The sequence below is a fragment of the Coenobita brevimanus genome, chromosome 98 (genome assembly GCF_032717465.1).
Source record: "Coenobita brevimanus isolate Jiangsu-jjx chromosome 98, ASM3271746v2, whole genome shotgun sequence".
Classification (NCBI taxonomy): Eukaryota; Metazoa; Arthropoda; class Malacostraca; order Decapoda; family Coenobitidae; genus Coenobita; species Coenobita brevimanus.
The window spans coordinates 18,369,852-18,390,855 of NC_137051.1; the positions used below are offsets into that span (position 1 = coordinate 18,369,852).

A 21,004-nucleotide genomic window follows, 5' to 3' on the forward strand; every position below is an offset into this window, starting at 1 on the left:
GGAATGTCTAATATCACATGGCCATGAAGGTTAAGTCTTTCCCAACCACCACCTCCATCGAACACAGACCACAAGCCACGAGTACATGTTCGGTGACAGCGGCCGTCTGCTTCTGTATCGAAGATCGAAATTCCCCTGGTCATGGTTGCATTGTGTTTCCGCATGGCCACACGGCATCTAACAGACCGCAAGCCACGAGTAAATGTATGGCAAAAGCCCCTGTCTGCCAGTTGACAGAAAGGGGAGAATCATTTCCCACAGCCTTGCCTCTCCCTCCCCCCTCCCATTCCTCCTCCATACCCTCCCGGCTCCCCCCTCATTCCCTCAGTCCTAACGCTCTTCCCTAGTGATAGCATTGACTCATGAGTTTTCAAATTTTTTTGCGATTTTTTTCTACTACTTTGTCATATGAAAATTCTGTGGTGGCCACAAGAAAGTTCATAAAATTCTACATCTAGACATATGCTTATCTCTTGGAAGATGCTGGCAAAATTTTGAATTAGGATGGTGGGAAGTTATATGAAGGTAAGCTTTACTCAAACACTTTATTCCTGCTTGAATTTCGTGCTCGTAAGGGGCTGTCACACACCACTTCATACAAGGTTTGCCGAGGATACGATGGTAAATCGGAATGGTAACGTGGTAAAATTGTCGACAATACCACGTGCATTTGGAATTCATCTGGATGGATTCCTGCCAAGGATTCGACGGGCAAAACAGTGTGACCAAAACCCAGGCGACTCGACAGAGAATATATCGTACTACAGCATTGAACATTTAGCCTAACACTGAATACTTATTAATATTTTAGAATAAATATCAGTCGTTTTGAAACCTTCATAAAGAGTTAATATTTCCTATATAGAGGATACTGTGATGTCGATAAAATAATCACATGTATACAACTGAGGACTCCACTGCAGCTAGACATACTGCTACCGGTCACCACCTGAGAACATAACAACAACAACAACGTACTGTTTAATCAGTAGACTACAGTGGCTTCATCACAGATTTCCTGGTCTAGGGCAGCTGAATTCGCCCTGATAGACAGCGATCACTTTCCATAGTCGCGAGACGGAGCTCTGGCAACAGTGTGAGAAGCATGTCCTTTGCTGAGGACACATGAAACGTGTGTGATAGTGTCCAAGATTTGTTCCACTTAAATCTTCCTTGGCCATTCATGATACAAGGTACTGTGTGATACCCCCTGTACTTGTCAGTGTTATGTGTTTTTATTAGCTTATAGTATAACACCAGTGAAGATGATAGTATATGATTTATACCAATATAACCTATTTATGGTGGCACTTTTTTTTTTTTTTTTTTTTTCTTTTTTTTTTTAAGCCCCAGGGGCAATCGCTCGTCACAGACAACAGATATTCAAATCTTTTTTTTTTTTTTTTTTTTTTTTTTTTTTTTTCATCAATATGGATAATCCTATGTGTGTTTTAATGTTTAAAAATGGCAGATTGACCTGAAAACAGTGCCAAATTAGGAGGGGTACTGTACATACAGTTGTGTATAGGTTGGGTGTTTTTTTTTTTTTTTTTTTTTTTTTTTTTCCCCCCTCAATACAGTACTTTGGATATTCCTGTGTGTGTATGATGTCTAGATATGGTAGACTGACCTGAAAACATTTGCCAGAATTAGAAGGTTTACTGTACATACAGTCGTGTATAGGTAGGATGTTTTTTTTTTTTTTTTTTTTCCTTGGTGTTTAGCATTACCGTTACTTTATCCAGATTCTAAATGTGGCAGATTGACCTGAAAACAGTGCCAGAATTAGGAGGGGTACTCTACATACAGTGGTGTATAGGTAGGGTTTTTTTTTTTTTTTTTTTTTTTTTTTTTTTTGATAATCCAGTGTATGTTTTGATGTCAAAATATGGCAGAATGAACGGAAAACACTGCTAAAATAAGGAGGGATACTGTACATACAGTACCGTAGTGTTTAGGTAGGGCGTTTTTTGGTTTTCAGCGTTTTTTCTGCATGGTTTTCTTGGTGTTTAGGCAGTTTAGCATTAATTTGGATATTCCTATGTGTGTTTTGATGTCTAAATATACCCAAATGACAGGAAAACACTGCTAAATTAAGCATAGGTACTGTACAAAGAAGTTAGGTATAGGTTGGAGGTGGGTAAAGGCAGGGTCTGGGTGTGGTAGGAGAATAGTGTTCTTTATCTGGATGTTGCCACTACCCGGACATGCCTTTGGCTTTATTATATCCAGATAAATGAGGGATTACTTTACTCATGTGAATGGACATTACAGTGGCCTTGCTTAGTAAGGTACATTTCTACTGTATATTTACAGTGACTAATAACATTTTAGACTTTTGTAATATATAATTATTTTTCTGAACTGATTTAAATTACAGATATTTGCTGACAAATGCCGGGATGAAATTGGAATCGTGTTGTTTGGGACCCAAGACACTGACAATAAATTGGCAACAGATGACCAGTACCAACACATCACTGGTGAGAGGGGACAGAAAGGACGGGTGCATGGGTACATGGGAAGAGGAAGGCCGTGTATTTTGACCCATAAGCTTTAGTGCAGGCTGAGTACTGGAATAAAGTGGTCCCCTGTACAATGAGGGTTCCAGTAATACAGATCTGCAACAAGGTGGTTTGGGCAAATTTTCCTGGAACACTCATTGCACATATTATAAAGGCTGAGAATACGTTTACTTAACCTTTTTCTCTTTCCAGTCAAGTAGTGTAGTTATGATTTATTTTCTTCAGTTTTTTTAATATGGATTGGCATTTTGTCAGATGCAGTGACTGAATTCCATTGAGTTTTGCAAATTTTCTTCAAATTTATTTTGTATGTAGCCAGTACCTGAGTGAGCAGTTAGCATTCAGCCCCCAAATGCTTTTGTTTCATTTGCATTCATTTTCAATGTTATATTGCCTGTAAATAATGTAATATGGGATATACGATGCTGCTTTTCATGCATTGTTTTGTTGTGGGCTAGATTGGAACTGACTCTTAATTTCTAACAGAAAAGATACCAGAATGCACACAGCTGGTACCTGCACAGCCATTCAGTCAGTGTCATTATTCGACTATATTAATGTTGTGTTGCTTGTAAATCAATCAATCAATCATTTCCTGTGGCACCCTCGGGGATGCATAGGGCCTCGATGAACTCACACCACCACATCCTATCTTGTGCTAACTCCTCAAGATCTCCCCAACATTCATCTCCAGCTTCCCGTCTCATTGTCCTCACCCACGTCTCTTTTGGCCTTCCTCTACCTCTCCTACCAGGTGCCACCCACCCTGGTGTACCTCGTACTATTCCCTGTCTCCTATACACATGTCCTAGCCACTTCCATCGTAAGAATCTAACATATTCATCGATCGGCTGCACTCCCGTTATTTCTCTAATTCTACTATTTGGTATCCTTTCCCACCACTTAACTCCTAATATTCTTCTAAGTGCTTTATTTTCAAACACCAAGAATTTATTTTCCATAGTCACTGTGCTGTACCAAGACTCGTGTCCATAAATTAAGATACTCCTAACCATTACCTTATAAAGTTTGATTTTTGTATGCACAGAGAAATTGTTATTATTCCAAATATTTTTAAGCATTCCCATTGCCTGATTAGCCTTCTTTAACCTTTCCTCGAATTCAAAGTTCAAAGAACCATCCTTGGCTAAATAAGTACCTAAATATTTAAACCTATCAACTTGCTTTACAACCATACCTCCAATTACACATTCCTGCGCATTTTCCATATTCATATTGATTATTTCAGTTTTTCCACAATTAATAACCAAACCCACCTTGCGACCTTCACTCACCAAACAGTCCAACACTCTCTGCATCTCTTCTGGCCCATCACAAATCAAAACTATATCATCTGCATAATCTAAATCCAAAAGTTTCCTGTTCTCTCCCCAAAGTATACCTGCACCGGTTTCTGTTCCAACACGTTTCATAATGTAATCAATGACCAATATAAATAGTAAAGGCGATAGAACACCACCTTGAATTACTCCGGACTTGACTTCAAACGAATCACTCAGACAACCATCAACCATCACTTTACAAAATGTGTCCTCATGCATGTTCATAATGACCCTCACAAACTCCTCTGGTATTCCATAATGTCTCATGATCTTCCCATAGACTCTCTCGAAACACTATCAAAAGCCTTTTTCAAAATCAACAAAACAAAGACTTAACGGTACTCTCATTTCATTAACTTGCTGCATCAAATGCCTAACTATAAAGATCTGATCATTGCAACCACGTCCCTTTCTAAAACCAGCCTGTTCATCCCTCAGAATACCCTCAACCACCGGCTCCAACCTATTTAACAACACTCTACTGAAAACTTTCAAAGCTATCGGTGACAAAGAGATTCCCCTCCAATTACCACATTCACTCAGGTCTCCTTTCTTCGGAACTTTAACAATTACACCATTCTTCCAAACTGATGGTAGTAACCCCTGTCACCCATATCTTATTGAATAGCTTGGTCAAGATCATTTTTAATCTATCCCCCTCCACTTTAAACATTTCCGGAAATAAACCATCCTCCCTGGTGCCTTATTATTCTTTAACTGTTTTACTGCTTTCTCCCACTTCTGCAAGCCTCAACTCTCCTGTTTCTATATTTAAATCTTCCTGAGCAGACGGTATATCCTCTTCTGGTGGTATTGGTCTATTAAGAACTGTCTCAAAATGCTCTTTCCATCTATTTTTAATATCTCCATCTTTGGTCAATAAATTTCCTTCCCTGTCTCTAATTGGTATTTCCTTGCGTTTACCTGCATTACCACTCAGTTCTCTAATTGATTCATATGCTATTCTTTGACTCTGTCCATCATTTTTGTTTATTAGGATTTCAGTCTCTGCAACCTTTTCATCCACACATCTTCTTTTATCTCTCCTAGCTAACCTTCTTACTTCTGAATTCAAACTCCAGTACGCAGCTCTTGCTAATTCAATCTCTCGTTCATCAACGCATTGCATCTCACTCCTCAATTTAGCCTCACCTCTCTTTTTTATCATATCCCACGTTTCCTCTGATATCCATTTCTTTCTCCTGAATCTATGTCTCCTTCCAATCGTACATTCAGCAGTCTCATGCAAAACTTTGTTCACATCCTCCCACATCTCATCTACACTTCTCTCCCCCTCTTCCAACGTTTCCAACAACAAAAACCTATTTCTGCATTCTAATCTGAATTCCTCCTTTTCTTCTCCTTCTCTTCTAAGCTTAACAATATCGTATCTACCAACACCAGATTTTTCCTTCTTCTGATTTTTAAGTTTAAACCTTATTTTTGTAAATACAGTACAGTAAACTCTTATCTGTTGTAATTCAGCCATGCCCAATGCCGAATGACGTGAAATGCCGGATTTTGCATATCCGGCTCAACATTCGGCTTTGGGCTGGATATTGTACAGGCAAACCCCAATTTACCATTCTCCCAGATGCGATACCCGAGAATAGTGATGGGGGTAAAAATACACCCTACCCTGCCTAACAATGGCCGAGCCCCAGTTTAACGATAGGTTTTTATTTTTTTTTACCTAGTTTGATGATAATTTAGACTTAAATTTTGTGTTTAAGTTGATTCATAAACTGTTTTTAGACTTTGATTTATGTGTTTTAGTTGTAGATGGAGTGAACACTGTCTTTTGGGGTACGGATTCTGGCCCATCAGACGAGATACAGAACAGTTTGGACAACTAGGCGAATCAACAAAGAATATTTTGTGTTTGACCATTGAACATCCAACCCATCATGGAATACATAATAATAATTTTGAATAAATATTAATAATTATGCAAGCCTTAAAGAGTACTGTACATACCTGTATTTACTGCATTGATGAAAACTGTGGCTTTGATAAATCATGTGTTTACATTTGGGCTGTTCAAGGAATTTCTAAATAAATGTTGGAAAATAAGAGAGAAGAAAATAAAAGCTCAGTAACCAGAACAGTAACTAAAACAACATAAAGAAGGGCCATTGAAAAGGCTATCCCGATTGCATCATCGGGCGCATTCCCTGTCGAGAATTCCACATCAAACCATCAGTGATTCTCCGCCACAACAATTTGCACCTTAGAGGCTTCTCTGTCATTCATACTTTATTATTATGCATAACAGATGTTTATTTAATTTTCCTGGGACCTTGTGATGGTGGGATTGTATACAATGCTGCTGCTTCTTCTCTGCCGAGTTTGATTGAATGTGAGTCGGAGGTCGCATTCTCCAGTGACCTTGACTGGGTACAAGCGAGAGGGGCACTGGTTTTAGGCTTAAGCTAGATTCTTTTACAGCTGTTGGGCCATTTATATGGTTTAAAATTGTTTTTGGACTCATTTGGGTGGGTTTAGGACTTGGTTGGGAGAGGAAACCCAAAGCTCAAAAATGCATCCATATGCTTTACATGTTAAATCAGCCCTGAGATATGATACCTTGCCTAGCGATGAGTGTTTACTTAATCAATTGTATCATTGAACCAGGGTTTGCCTGTAATTCTGTCCATCTGGACCCTCTGTCTTTAAAAACTTTACCATGACAGAGTCCCTAGAGAGGTGGTGAAGTGGGCAATGAGAAAGCTTGGCTTGGAGGAGTGGCTGGTTAGGGTGGTTATGGCCATGTATGTGGGTGCTCACACCCAGGTGAGAGTGAATGGAGATTTGAGTGATGAGTTTTCCGTGAATGTTGGTGTGCATCAGGGGTCAGTCATGAGTCCCATGTTGTTTATCATGGTACTTGAAGCCCTTTCACGTGACTTTAGAAACGGACTCCCGTGGGAGTTGTTGTATGCTGATGATTTGGTGTTGATTGCAGAGAATGAAAGGGAGGCGGAGGAAAGGTTTAGGAAGTGGAGAGATGGTATGGGGGAAAAGGGTTTAAGGGTAAATGCAGATAAAACAAAAGTGATGATATCTAGGGTTGGCGGCGGTACTGTCAAAGACGAGGGAGAGTGGCCATGTGCAGTTTGCCACAAGGGCGTGGGAAGTAATTCCATCTTGTGCGGTGTGTGTGATAAATGGGTGCATAAGAGATGTAGTGGTATCAGAGGTAGACTGCGAGATAATGCTGATTTTATGTGTACTGTGTGCCGGGGTGAGCAGGTGGAGATTGTCAGACGGGAAAGGATTGAACTTCCTGGTGAATCTCTTGAGTGTGTGGAAGAGTTTTGTTATTTGGGAGACATGTTGTGTGCTGGAGGTGGGGCTGGAGCTAGCTCTGTGGGTAGGGTGAGAAGTGGTTGGAAGAAGTTCACGGAGCTCTTGCCTCTCCTGACATTGAGAGGGCTCTCCCTACGTGCTAAGGGGTCTTTGTATGCAGCATGTGTTAGGAGTGTAATGCTGTATGGCAGTGAGACCTGGGCAGTGAAGGAGGAAGATATTCGCCGGCTCAGACGTAGAGAAATGACAATGATTAGGTGGATGTGCAGTGCGTCCCTGCGTCCAAGGCCTGGAGGGGCTGGGTTTACAATGGAAGAGTTGAGAGGTAGGATGGGACTGGAGTGTATTGGTGTTGTGATGAGGAGAGGTAGATTGAGGTGGTTTGGACATGTGGAGAGGATGGGGGATGATAATTGGGTGAGGAAGGTGAGAAGTGTTAATATTGGGGGTGGGGTTATGAGAGGTAGACCAAGAAAGACATGGGACGAGGTCATTAAGTGTGACCTTAGGGTTAAGGGACTGAACAGGGAGGCTGCAATGGATCGTGCAGTGTGGAGAGCCGCCATTAGGTGACCAAGGCCGACACATGCAAGCATGTTGGAGCCTTTAAAAACGAAACAAAACGAAACGATGATTAACTCTTTAACCGCAGGTGTCATCCCAGAAGACATTGCAAAAACTGGACCAAACCGCCGGTGTCATTCTCGAATGTTTGTGAATATTTTGAATACCGTGCGTTTTTTCTGTGCGCCAATTGTTTCAAGGGTGAGTAGCTATTAAGTTCTTTTACTCCAGCCGACCCCCACCTCCCTTCTCCCACCCCTGACCAAACACGCATCAGTATCTGTCCAGCTGTGTGAGTGACAACACCGCTGATGTGGCAGTGAAGTGCGGGCAATTACAGTGCCTTTTACCTGCCTCAGTGAACACAGAGTGGGTGTTTATCGTACGTGCAGTGTTCATATATGTTTATAGTATTATTATCAGAATGAGGTTGGCATTTGGTAATGGTGTGTGAGCAAAAAATAGTGATTACAACACCGCTGATGTGGCTGTGAAGTGCGGGCAATTACAGTGCCTTTTACCTGCCTCAGTGAACACAGAGTGGGTGTTTATCGTATGTGCAGTGTTCATATATGTTTATAGTATTATTATCAGAATGAGGTTGGCATTTGGTAATGGTGTGTGAGCGAAAAATAGTGATTACAACACCGCTGATGTGGCAGTGAAGTGCAGGCAATTACAGTGCCTTTTACCTGCCTCAGTGAACACAGAGTGGGTATTTATCGTATGTGCAGTGTTCACATATGTTTATAGTATTATTATCAGAATGAGGTTGGCATTTGGTAATGGTGTGTGAGCAAAAAATAGTAATTTTAGATCGCTCACTTCTAATGGCACTGCCCATCCAGTGATAGTCAACGAAATCATGAAACCTAAATCATTGCAAAGCCGAAGGTTAGTACTTTCTAATGGTACCTTATTTTTCGCTCTAGATTTATTCTGTGCAGAGTTATAAAGGTTTAAAGTTTGTTTACATTTTGGCTGGAACCCTCGCGGGAGAGGCCAGTTGGGGCAAAACAGTGCCCGCGGTTAAAGGGTTAAAAGATGAAAACTAAGCATATAAAAACAATACAGTCAGAGCCCTACTTATGAAGGATCGACTTACAAAAAATCCGCAGATATGAAAAAACTGTGTGTGTGTGTGTGTGTGTGTGTGTGTGTCAGCTCAGTCATAGCAAGGAAGGATGGGGTCAGGTGAAGATGCTGACTAGATGAGATGATAATTACAGTTCAGGGAAAGGTAGGGGATAAGTGGAGTGTAGACAATAATGGGCTTTAATCTGGGTGGAGAGAGAGAGAGAGAGAGAGAGAGAGAGAGGATAGCACAGAGGTAGGTATGGAATTGAAAGGCAATAGGGTAGAGAGAAAGAACTTTGTGACCTCAGTAATTTTGGGATTAGGGTTGGGTTGGAGAGGAGAGAGAAAGAGAGAGGATAGCACAGAAGTAGATATGGTGTAGAAAGGCAATGGGGTAGAGAGAAAGAACTTTGTGTCCTTGGTAAGTATGGGATTAGGATTGGAGAGAGAGAGAGAGAGGATAGCACTGAAGTAGGTATGGAATGTAAAGGAGATGGGGTAAAGGGAAAGAACTTTGTGTCTGTAGTATTTGTGGAATTAGGTTTGGGTTGGAGAGGAGAAAGAGGGAGAGAGTATAAGAATGAGAGATGGGCTTACAAAAAAAACGACTTATGAAAGACCTTTAAGAACCAATTATTTTCGTGAGTTGGGGACAGCCTGTACAGTAATAGTACAGTACAGTAATACAGTACTGCACATAGTGAACTGTTGTATGTACTCACCAAGTGCTGGCATCAATGGGGAGAAACAATACTGGGATGTTTGCACTAGTCAGCAGTAGAGTATACTATACAGCACAGGGGTATTTTAATAATCACAGTAGAGCAGTAGGACATGAGCACTGACAAGCTATTAACTTTGCCATGCAATACAGTACAGTAGCTCTAACATAGGATACCACAGTCAAAACACCAGGGTTTTGCTACTGTTTGGTCAGAAGAGCGGAGTGCACAGGCACATTTTGACTCTACGACATCCACGGGCAAGAATGAGAGAGCGATGGTGTTCTTGGCGCACCAGATGAGCCACACCTACAATGGTTTCTGATTGGCTGGCACATAGCGGACGTTTTCAGTTTCAGGACTTCCCCTGGCGCTGGTTGGCTAATGTATACGAGACAGTTGAGACGCCTCAGTGCCAGATATTGCACTGGATCACCAGTTACATCCAGTTTTGGCACCGGTTGTTGCATAATTTGGCTGGATTTTGCAATGATTGGTAATTGAATGTTTAATGTGCGATGTGATGCTGTTTGGATGGGGGCTGGATCAGGACTGAGTCATAAAAGAAAGGGTACATAGAATGCACAAGGCTGGTATCTGCACTGTTATTCACTCAGTCTCTTTCTCTGTTTACGATATCTGTAGCCAGATGCCATAATCCCATAAGGGGTGGCCAGTTGATTTTGAGCTAGTTGTCTTACGGGGAGGGGTACCAACCCTCCAACAGCCCACTTGTTGACACGTAAGGAACACACGTTTTGCTTATATGGTTACCTCTCAGCATTGTAAGTACATCTACTCATTCCACAAATTTTTAATTTTACCATACAGTAAACTTGATTATTCATTGTAATTCATCCAACTCCTACACCGAATAAAGTGAAACAGTGGATATTGCATAGTACCCCCCTCCCATCGGCTCAGCATTCGACTTTGGGCAGGAGGTTGTGTTGCTCTCTCTCTCTCTACCCTCTATCCTAAAAACTATCCTGTGAGTAAAAGATGAAAAGTAAGCAAAAATATAATAAAAGAAAGATACAGTACAGTATTACAGCACCAGTTGGCTACCACTTGCAAGCCAGTTGATATATATTGCCAGATGCTGCATAGGAGTGCTAGTTTTATGTCCCATTTTGGTGCCGGATATTGCTTAATAGAGCCGAACTAGTAGCACCGGATATTGCATTGGGGCAGATATTGCGATGACAGATAATTGAGAGTTTATAGTACATGTATGCTAAATGTGATGCTGCTCATCTCATGTTGTTTTGGCAGGGCTTGATCAGGACTGAGCGTCACCATCTACATCCTTGACCCGCATGAGGCAGGTTCTCTGACCACATGAACAGCGGACACAATACGTGTCTTTAATGATGCGCTCTTGTTATATTTTTGTCATTTCTTTAATTAGCTTTGAGTAGTGATATTTCATTGTAAATACAGGTACCATATGAGTGTAACATGAATTAATTCCTAACCTTTATAATGTCATAAGTCTGAGTCATTGTAAAAAGCTCTGTCATAACACAAGGGTTACTGGACACCTGTATCTCATTTATGTTCTGAAGCTAAAATTCTCACTGTTAGGGATTATCTCGATATAAGAGGCACATAGCTGGGAGCTTGTGCCAATGCAACGCCCCTTTCATTACATGTCAGAACCACACAGTACAACTAGGCATATAAAGTCATCCCTACACAAACATTGTCAGACCCTCATTAACAAAATTCCATTTCCAGACACTTCTACACTGACAGTGAATAAGCACCTAGTCACCACTTCACACACATGGTGATAGGACACCTTCATCAGAACACTATACAGTACTTCAGGCTCCCCTAACCTCCAGGCAACCACCCATCAGAGGTATCATTAAATAGAACTGATCAAGTTCGTATATCAGAACACCACTCAGGCCTTCTAAGGCTTTTCGTCTCATTAACTCTCCTCCTCCTACTGGCTCCCTTCAACCTTTGTCTCTTTGCCGCACTGTTGCATCTTTATCTCTTTTCTGTCGCTACTTCAATGGTCACTGCTCCTCTAACCTGTCAGCTTGCATTCCTCCACTTCTACGACAGGCGCGTTGCACCCGTCTAGCAGCAAACTCTCATCCATTTTCTGTCCAAATCTCTAATGCAAGAGTTAACCGTTACTCCCAGTCCTTCATTTATGCAACAGGTCATCTCTGGAACTGTGTCCCTCTGTCTGTATTTCTTGCTAGCTATGATCTCCAGTCTTTCAAACACAGTGTTTCCAGGCATCTCGAAATAATTGGATCTTGAATTAGTCTTTCTCTTGTATTTTGCTTTTCTGTAGAGAAGGTACGGTAAAATGCAGGCTCATGGTCCTTGGCTCCTTGTTCTTAGCATTTAAAAAAAAAAAAAAAAAAAAAAAAAAAAAAAAAAAAAGCTATCAGTTTAGATTTGGATTGGGTGGAGTCACAGGTGACATGTGCTTTTGGCCCACATGACATGAGCCATAATTAAGCACTGTACAGCACACTGATTCAGTAAGCTGCAGACCTATCATCAGTGGCAAAGGAAACCCATGGGACATCTCCAAAGGGGTAGTTGGCTTATCTGCAGTTGACAAGGCTGCTTGGTCAGGCACTCTGAGGTTGAATGTCAACAATAAAAACAACTTCCTTTGACATTGCTTTGCCATATTCATATATCTTTTTGGTTTTCCACACCTTTTACCTTCAAAGTCTCCCATCCCCTACATGCTGGGTGTCAGTATGGACTGATGCAAAAGGGGTGGTCAGAGACCACCAGGTGTTACAAATGTATTCCCGCCACAGTTTAAAGTGGCCATCATTTGATCTTGTCACCAAAGGTTAGGAAGAGACTCCTGCCACCCAATGCAAGTGTACCTCAGTCTTCTCTGTGACTTAGCCAGGTGCTGAATGATGGTTTCTGAAGCAACCGTGCCCAATTCTGTTCCTGCCTTATGCAGACCCCTTGCCTCACCCATTCCTGTCAAGCCTCTGCCCAAGGATTCTAGGAAAGGGCTAGGTGATAGTGCCATAGAGCGTTCCTTGGACGCCACTGTGTGTAGGTTTTCTAGTAGTGGAGTAGTTATCGTGTTGAGAGCAAAGCCAAAGTCGGGGCTGCATGCGAACACACATGAAGACATCCTGCTTCAAGTGCCAAAAGTTACTCATCTTCATGTCCTTACTCATTGATGTGACCTCCTGCAGACCTGGGGATGCTTTCATTTGCAGGAAGAAGGGTTGGTGAGTACAGGTCTACCTCTATGTACGATACCCCTAGATGCAATACCCTGGCTTAATGGGGGTAGAAATACAACCATACCCCGCCTAACAAAGGCCAAACCCCAGTTTAACGATGGGTTTTGATTTTACCGATTTTGATTATATTTTAGACTAACATTGTGTGTTTAGGTTGATTTATAAACTGTTCTTAAACCAAAATTAATGTGTTTTAGCCATAGGTGGGGTGAACATTGTCATTTTGGTGTACAGTTTTCTAAGCTTGATTTTTTCCAGACTTACATTTGACAATTTTCAGATTTTATTTTTTGGTTTTAATGAGTTATTTAAAGGTTTTAGGCTTAGATTAGCTGCCTTTACAGTTGTTAGGCCATTTAGATTGGCTTTAAACTTGTTTTCTGGGCTCATTTAGGTGGGTTTTGGAATGGGTTGGGAGGGGAAAATAAGGCTGGAAAATGCATCCCATCACTTTACATGTTAAATCTACCCCAATTTACAATACGCTGGCTAATGATGGGTTTTTACCCAACCAATTGCATCGATCAACCGGGGTATACCTGTAATATGGTCTTTAATTTGTTTCCCTAACTGCTATACTTTCCCAGCTATGAAGATTTGAAAAAAGGGTGTTTGGGGAAATTGCAATAGGGAGAGGGCGGCTGTGCCCAAAAATTCACGGGGTCTAGGGGTTAAATATCCCTTGCCACTGCCCTATTCATAATTGTTGTTCCTATATGACCATACCACATAAACACACTCTTCTAGCATCCAGTCATTAGACTTCCTTGTTCCATATATTTCTCGAATCTGTTTGTTTCGAAGCCTCTGCGGTCCATATGATTTCCTTGACAGTTGTACTGTATTTTCACTGCCCTTGTTCCTAATTTTCTCAGACCTTTGCCACAACAAAGGTTAACTCATACATGGTATTAGGTAGTGGTGACATCATCCACTCACTTGATGTAAAGCTGCCTACTTCTCTTTTGCCTTTTATCTTTCTCATCCCATTTCTCCCATCCTTGCTGTCACTTTTTATTATTCTTTTTTTCCATGGAAGGTGGAAAATTCTAGACTGAGAAACAATCCTAATGGTTTCTTGTAACCCAGGAAACCATTTACAGTGCTGAATGATAACATATAATGAAACATTGGGGTAATATGGTGCCTACTACGGTGCCCCTATTAACTGGATGGAAACTAAAATTCAACGTCCATCCAGGAACAAAACCTCCACACTTCTCCCACACCTCACTGTAACAAGACGTTGTCTACTGCTAGGGAACATTGGTTTATTGCACAGGACGTACCTGCAGGGACGGTTGCTTGCCTGCAGTTGATGAGTCTGTTTGGCCAGACAGGCCTGAGTTACGCAACAATAACAACAGCAACTTACATACATTAATATGGGCACTAACAGCTTCATGCAGTCCTTTTGCAGCCACCATACTCAGTCCTCTGTTTAACATCAAGACTTACATAGTTTCAGCCACATTTGTATCTTGAACCACTTTGCTGTCCATAGTCTTCACTTCTGTAACCCCTTTGGTACGGTAGTATCTCTTGCAATTTATTCTTGTTGCTGTCAGATGATTGTAAAAATTTAGTAGAAAGGACCACTAGCTTTAAAAGAGTCAGTGAAGGCATATAACCCCATCATTGTGAAATATCTTGCCTAAACTAAATGATGTAATATGAAAATGAAAATGGAATAAAGAGTGCCACCCTATTCAAGGGGTAAACAGTTGTCCCATTAAACATGCCTCTTTTCAGTGTGAAAAGTCTTAGGTTTTCATTTCTGTACCTATGTGGTTGCTTTCCTTTTTCAGCTAGCCTTTGGATAGTTAACTGCATTTTATAGCCATAAGCTATACATTACTTACTGTACTTCCTAAATGTTTGCTCACGTTCATAAACACAAAAAAATTGATAAGATGAAACTGACTTCATCTCTGTACTCTGAGGGGGGGGGGAAGGTAAATATGCCTAGTAGTGAATAAAAGGTAATGAATATTATGTTAGAATATTACATCTGAGCCAGAATATACTAGCATATCTCCTTTGACTTTAGAAGTATAAGGGTTGTTGATTGTTTTATTCCTCAAAGATGCTTCCAAATGCATTGTAATGCAATTTAAAGCACCTGTCTTTTTAACACAGAACAGAAGTATAATGCAACTCATATCATAAGTCCTGAAAGAGTGATGCTAAATGTACCTGTATTAAGAAATAATTAAATTATTACTACACTACACAACCCCACAGTGATGCGTCAGCCCCAGCTGGTGAATTGGGAACTGATATCGGAGGTGGAGGACCTTGTGGGGACTGGCAACTGTTCTGGAGACTGGCTGGATGCCCTGGTGGTGGCTCTTGACCTTCTTTATGATCCACAGTGAGTCATTTAAAGTTCTGAAATTTACCATAGCCTATATAACTCTCTACCAGACATGCATAGCATGTATTTAAGACCCTGTTCACACAAGTAAGGGACAGAAAGTATGAAATAAATGAAAAGGAAGCAGAGAATGAGGAGTTAGAAGTAAGCATGGAAAATTATTAACAGTGTACAGGGTACTTACAACACGTCCGTGGCCAATTGTTACGAAGGTTAACCCGCCTCCTCTAAGGCTCTGGCAGTGGTGAAAATGCTCTTGAAGCACATACAGTAATCCACTGTTGTGCTGCACTTAATCCTTTGCACTGTGAGTTATCATTGTTTAACACTGCACATTCTGTTCTTGATTGCACCACGCCAGTTTCAACCACCAGTTTACACTCTGTACTTTATCTTTGCTCTCTGAATTCTAATTTCATAACACTGCACAACACTGTAAATTCCCATGTGGTCTAATGGTGAGGTATTGCAGTTTATTCACTGTTTATTCACAAAAACGAGCACGTGCGGCATCCATTGAATGAGCGTCTAGATAGGATGGTAGTTAGGTGGTAACCGGGGAGGGATAGTGGAAGCAAGCAGCGAGTGTAAACACAGCTGTTCGGCACTGCACGCCAATTTCAAAGTATGGTTGAAAAAAATGTCAGATTTTTTTGGGGGGTTGGGGGGGCAAAGGCCGGGCCCAAATTGTCCGGTAAGTGGGGAGTCTGGATAGTACAACGATTACTGTATACAGGTACATATATATATATATATATATATATATATATATATATATATATATATATCATCCGTCCATCCATCCATCCATCCATCATCCAATCCTACATTGCCCCATGAGGAGCGTAGGAGCCCAAAGCTAGGCAATTGGTCCCGACATTTAAGATGAGAGTGACCAACCTCACTCATCCCTGAGTGGCATTACATGAACCACCCCTAGGATATAAACCTTCACCGGCTCAATCCGATTAGAGCACAATGATTTGTCGTAGATGGGGGCACTCACCATCCACTCACTTGATGTAGTGCTGCTCTCGGGTGTCTGCCCTTTCCTTTCCATCCTTCTTTCCTTCCATTCTCTTCTGTCTTTCTTTCCTTCATTCTTTCCTTGTCCTTCTGGCTATGGTTAACATTACACTCCCTCTTCTGTCTTTCCTTCCTTCATTCTTTCCACTTCCTTCAACCTGTGGGTGACTCTTTACTGAGTGACAAGCCAAATGGTTTCTTATGCACCAGGAAACCATTTACTACACTGGGTGGTAACCATATAACCAAATTTTGGCGCCTGGTGGTTTAGTGGGTAATTATTGCGCTCCAGTCGGATTGAGCCGGTGAAGGTTTATATCCAAGGGATGGTTGGGGTTGATTGCTCATGTAATGCCACTCAGGGATGAGTGAGGCTGGTCACTCTCATCTTAAATGTCGGGACCAACTGCCTAGCCCCGGGCTCCTATGCTCCTCATGGGGCAATGTAGGATTGGATGATAGATGGACCACCAAGCGCCAAAATTTGGTTATATGGTTACCACCCAGCATAGTAAATGGTTTCCTGGTGTACAGGAAACCATTTTGATTGTCACTCAGTGTAGAGCCACCCATAGGCAGAAGGAAGAGGAAAGAATGAAGAAATGAAAGACAGAAGAGGGAGTGTAAAGTCACCCGTATGCAGAAGGACGAGGAAAGAATGAAGGAAAGAAAGACAGAAGAAGATGGAAGGAAAGAAGGATGGAGGAGAGGACAGGGCAGACACCTGGGAGCAGCACTACATTGAGTGAGTGGATGGGGAGCGCCCCCACCTACCACAAATGTATATATATATATATATATATATATATATACCGGTCTATACTGTATATATATATATATATATATATATATATATATATATATATATACAGGGTGTAATGCAACGTATGACAAAAACTTGCACCAATGATCTATCATGCAATTCTGAGTATATTTTGTTCTATAACATACACTCTCTCTGACTCCAGTTCAGTACCCAGCACTTGGCTGTTTAAGTTTGAAAGTTTAGTGGCTGCATAGGTGCCATTGGGTGAGAGCTTCGCAGGGCGACGGGAGACGAGTATTATTAGCTTATACTGTACTGTACATAAAAATCCCATATCCTATCAGTGCAAACGAGTTTTGAGAAGAAACCTTACGAAGACTATTGATTCTTTAACATCGTCATGCATTCCTGCAATTCTTTTGCACAAATCGACTGTAAATTAAGGATTAAATTCAGATTTTATGGCTTCAGGGAGAGTAAGGAGAGAGGAGAGGGGCTGGTGTGTTGTTGCCAGTTATGTAATGTTTAGTTTATAGGATGTTGCTACAAGCATTATCATAACACCCACAGCTCATTCAATGGAAAAGCATTACTGTAATGAGTGACTAGCATTCCTTTAAGTCTGGAGTAATATTATTATTCATTACAATTTTTTTTCTGCAAGTAAACGTGGCACCATTACTTTCATATGATGTTGATGTGAGAACAGTGACACAGGATTGCCAATGTAACGACTATGCAGCTAGATCTATTTTTTGCTTCTACCTAGTGGTGCTATTTAACATCTGGGAACATGATATCTAGCTACGTTCTGGATATTTTTGCCATTTTTAGATGATACTCTAGAGATTCAATCGTATTTTCTAGTGATGTTTTGCAGTGTTTACTATCTAGCGACATTCTAGCAAGTTTTCAGGACTAAACTAGCGAGATCGATTATAAGGACTTGACAACCCTGCGTCCACTGTCATTTGAACGGGAAAATTTGCAGGCGAGGCACACACTTTAGATACTATTCTCCGAGTTCAGCTGTTCACTGGGTTCAGCTTCACTTGTTCATGAAACTGCATGCCACGTACGTACAGCAATGAAGAATATGCAGATATCGTCTATTTTTACGGATTCTGCGATGGTAATGCCAGTGTTGGAGAGAGGAATACAGGTGGAGATACCCAATCGCTCCACGTTTGCTTCCAGCGGAAAAATTGTTATATATAATATTCTTCATAACTTAAAGTGAGGCTAATCTCCCTTTACAATAACGTTTTTCCATTGAATGAGCTGTGGGTGCTACGATAATGCTCGTAGCAACATCCTATAAACTAAACATTCCATAACTGGCAACAACACACCAGCCCCTCTCCTCCATACCTACTCTCTCTCAAGCCCATAAAATTTGAATGTAATCCTTAATTTACAGTCGATTTGTGCAAAAAAATTGCAGGAATGCATGACGATGTTAAAGAATCAATAGACTTCGTCGAGTTTCTTCTGAAAACTCGTTTGTACTGATAGGATATGGGATTTTTATGTACAGTACAGTATAAGCTAATAATACTCGGCTCCCGTCGCCCTGCGAAGCTCTTACCCAATGGCACCTATGGAGCCACTAAACTTTCACACAAACACCCAAGTGCTGGGTACTGAATTGGGGTCAGAGAGAGTATATGTTATAGAACAAAATATACTTAGAATTGCATGATAGATCATTAGTGCAAGTTTTTGTCATACGTCGCGTTACACCCGGTATATATATATATATATATATATATATATATATATATATATATATATATATATTTATTTATATATATATATATAGTTTTTTTTTTTTCTATATATACTCTTCTCCATCCTTCTTTCCTGCCATCTTTTTCTGTTTTTCCTTCATTCTTTCCTTGTCCTTCTGCCTATGGGTGACTTTACACTCCCTCTTCTGTCTTTCTTTCTTTCATTCTTTCCTCTTCCTTCTGCCTGTGGGTGACTCTACACTGAGTGACAAGCCAAATGGTTTCCTGTACACCAGGAAACCATTTACAATGCTGGGTGGTAACCTTATAACCAAATTTCAGCGCTTGGTGGTTTAGTGGGTAATTATTGTGCTCCAATTGGATTGAGCCGGTGAAGGTTTATATCCAAGGAGTGGTTGGGGTTGATTGCCCATATAATGCCACTCAGGGATGAGTGGGGCTGGTCAGTCTCATCTTAAATGTTGGGACCAACTGCTTAACCCTGGGCTCCTACGCTCCTCATGGGGTAATGTAGGTTTGGATGATGGATAGATGGATATATACAGTATATATATATATATATATATATATATATATATATATATATATATATACCATATACATACACAGTAATCCCTCCAAGACCCGTTGTAATAGGGCCAAAGGCATGTCTGGGACTTGGTCAAGACCCTGTTCACACAAATGAGGGACAGAAACCACGAAATAAGTGAAAAGGAACCAGAGAATGAGAAATTAGAAGTGAGTATGGAAAATATTTAGCAGTGTACAAGGTACTTACGACACCTCTGTGACCGTCGCGAAGATTAACCCACCTCCTCTCAGGCTCTGACAGTGGTGAAGGTGCACTTACTCGTTTGCACTCTGAGGTCTAATTTTGTAACACTGCACATTCTGTTCTTACTTGCGCTGCACTTGAAACTCGCCATTGTTGCACTCTGCACTTAATCCTTTGCACTCTGAATTCTAATTGCTTAACATTACACATTATTTTCTTACTTGTGCTGCACTTGAAACACTCAATTGTTGCACTCTGCACTTAATCCTTTGCACTCTGAATTCTAATTTCTTGATACTGCACATTCTGTTCGTAACACTGGACAACACTGTAAAATCTCATGTGGTCTTGTGGCGAGTTTTTTGCTGTTTATTCACTGTCAGAGTCAGAGTGCAGGTGGCCAAGGGGCGTGTCACTTGGACGTGGTGATGGACTGCCCACTGCAAATGACTCTAAAGATAGCTGCAAACTCACGTCCAGTGGCAACTCCACTGTGGCCGATGTGCTGGGCTGTGGCTTGGAGGTGGAAGGCATGTCTTGGAGAGGCAGTGGTGTGGAGCCAGGGCTGGACACAACGGGGGTCACGGACCTGAAGAAAGTGTCGATGACTGATTGACATAAGGAACGGTGATTCTGGTGATTGATGATGTGCTTCCTAAAAGAGCGCACTTCCTCCACAAGTCCCAGGGGCCCCATCTCCCTGTCGCAGTCCAGGTGTTCAAGGTAGTCTGGAACAAACTCAATGTGCTCCCGGAGTGCGCTCAGCTTGGGGATGGCTGGAGTAGTGGCATACTGAGAGGAGTCCACATCATCCTTGCTGTCATTGTCGGAATCTTCCAGCTGGGTTCTTGTACCTGCAACTGAAGATGCGATCTTGATATCAGACATGATCTGATACCCAGGATCGCCCTCGTCGTCATCCAACCTCATGCACTTTGTCCATATCCACCTCATTGCCAGCCGCACGAAGATGCGTGTGGAAGTCATCCACGTCAAAACCTAGAAAGTCGTGCACCACATCGGCTCCAAGAAGCAGACAAGACCAACCACTTTCCAGAGTCTTGACAGGGACTTCCCTCCATGCACTGGCCAAATTGTAGATGGCTGACGAGGTTGTAACAGTGAAGGTTTTCCACAGTCCCCTGGCCTCGCATGTCCCGTCTCTCCCTGCACTAGTCCTCGTCCTCAAGAACAACCATCACCTCATCCAGGAACTTCCATTGGTACAGCCTCTTCGTAGCCATGATCACTCTTTGGTCCATTGGTTGGATGAAAGCAGCAGTATTAGGCAGCAAAAACAAACACCTAATGCAGCCATTCTCAGCCACCAACTCCTTGTCGGATGGATGCGCAGATTCATTGACCAGAAGAAGACGAGCCTTTACCTGGTTGCGTGGTATTCCCAGTTTCTTCGTCTGATAATGGATGACCTCCTTGACGAAGTGTTGGTGAAACCACTCTTTTAAGATCTTGGCTGTGAACCAAGCCTTCACAGAGTGGTACCAAACGACAGGAAGG

General features: G+C 41.6%; 1 protein-coding gene across 1 annotated transcript in view; it reads left to right on the forward strand.

Moving 5' to 3' along the window:
• The window catches only part of Ku80 (X-ray repair cross-complementing protein 5 Ku80), a 239,485-nt gene that overhangs the window by 40,259 nt on the left and 178,222 nt on the right, over positions 1–21,004 (forward strand). Inside the window, exons 3-4 of the mRNA XM_080283853.1 lie at positions 2,381–2,483; positions 15,036–15,165. Of these exons, the coding sequence (XP_080139979.1) occupies positions 2,381–2,483; positions 15,036–15,165 (233 nt within the window). The remainder of the gene's footprint in view (positions 1–2,380; positions 2,484–15,035; positions 15,166–21,004) is intronic.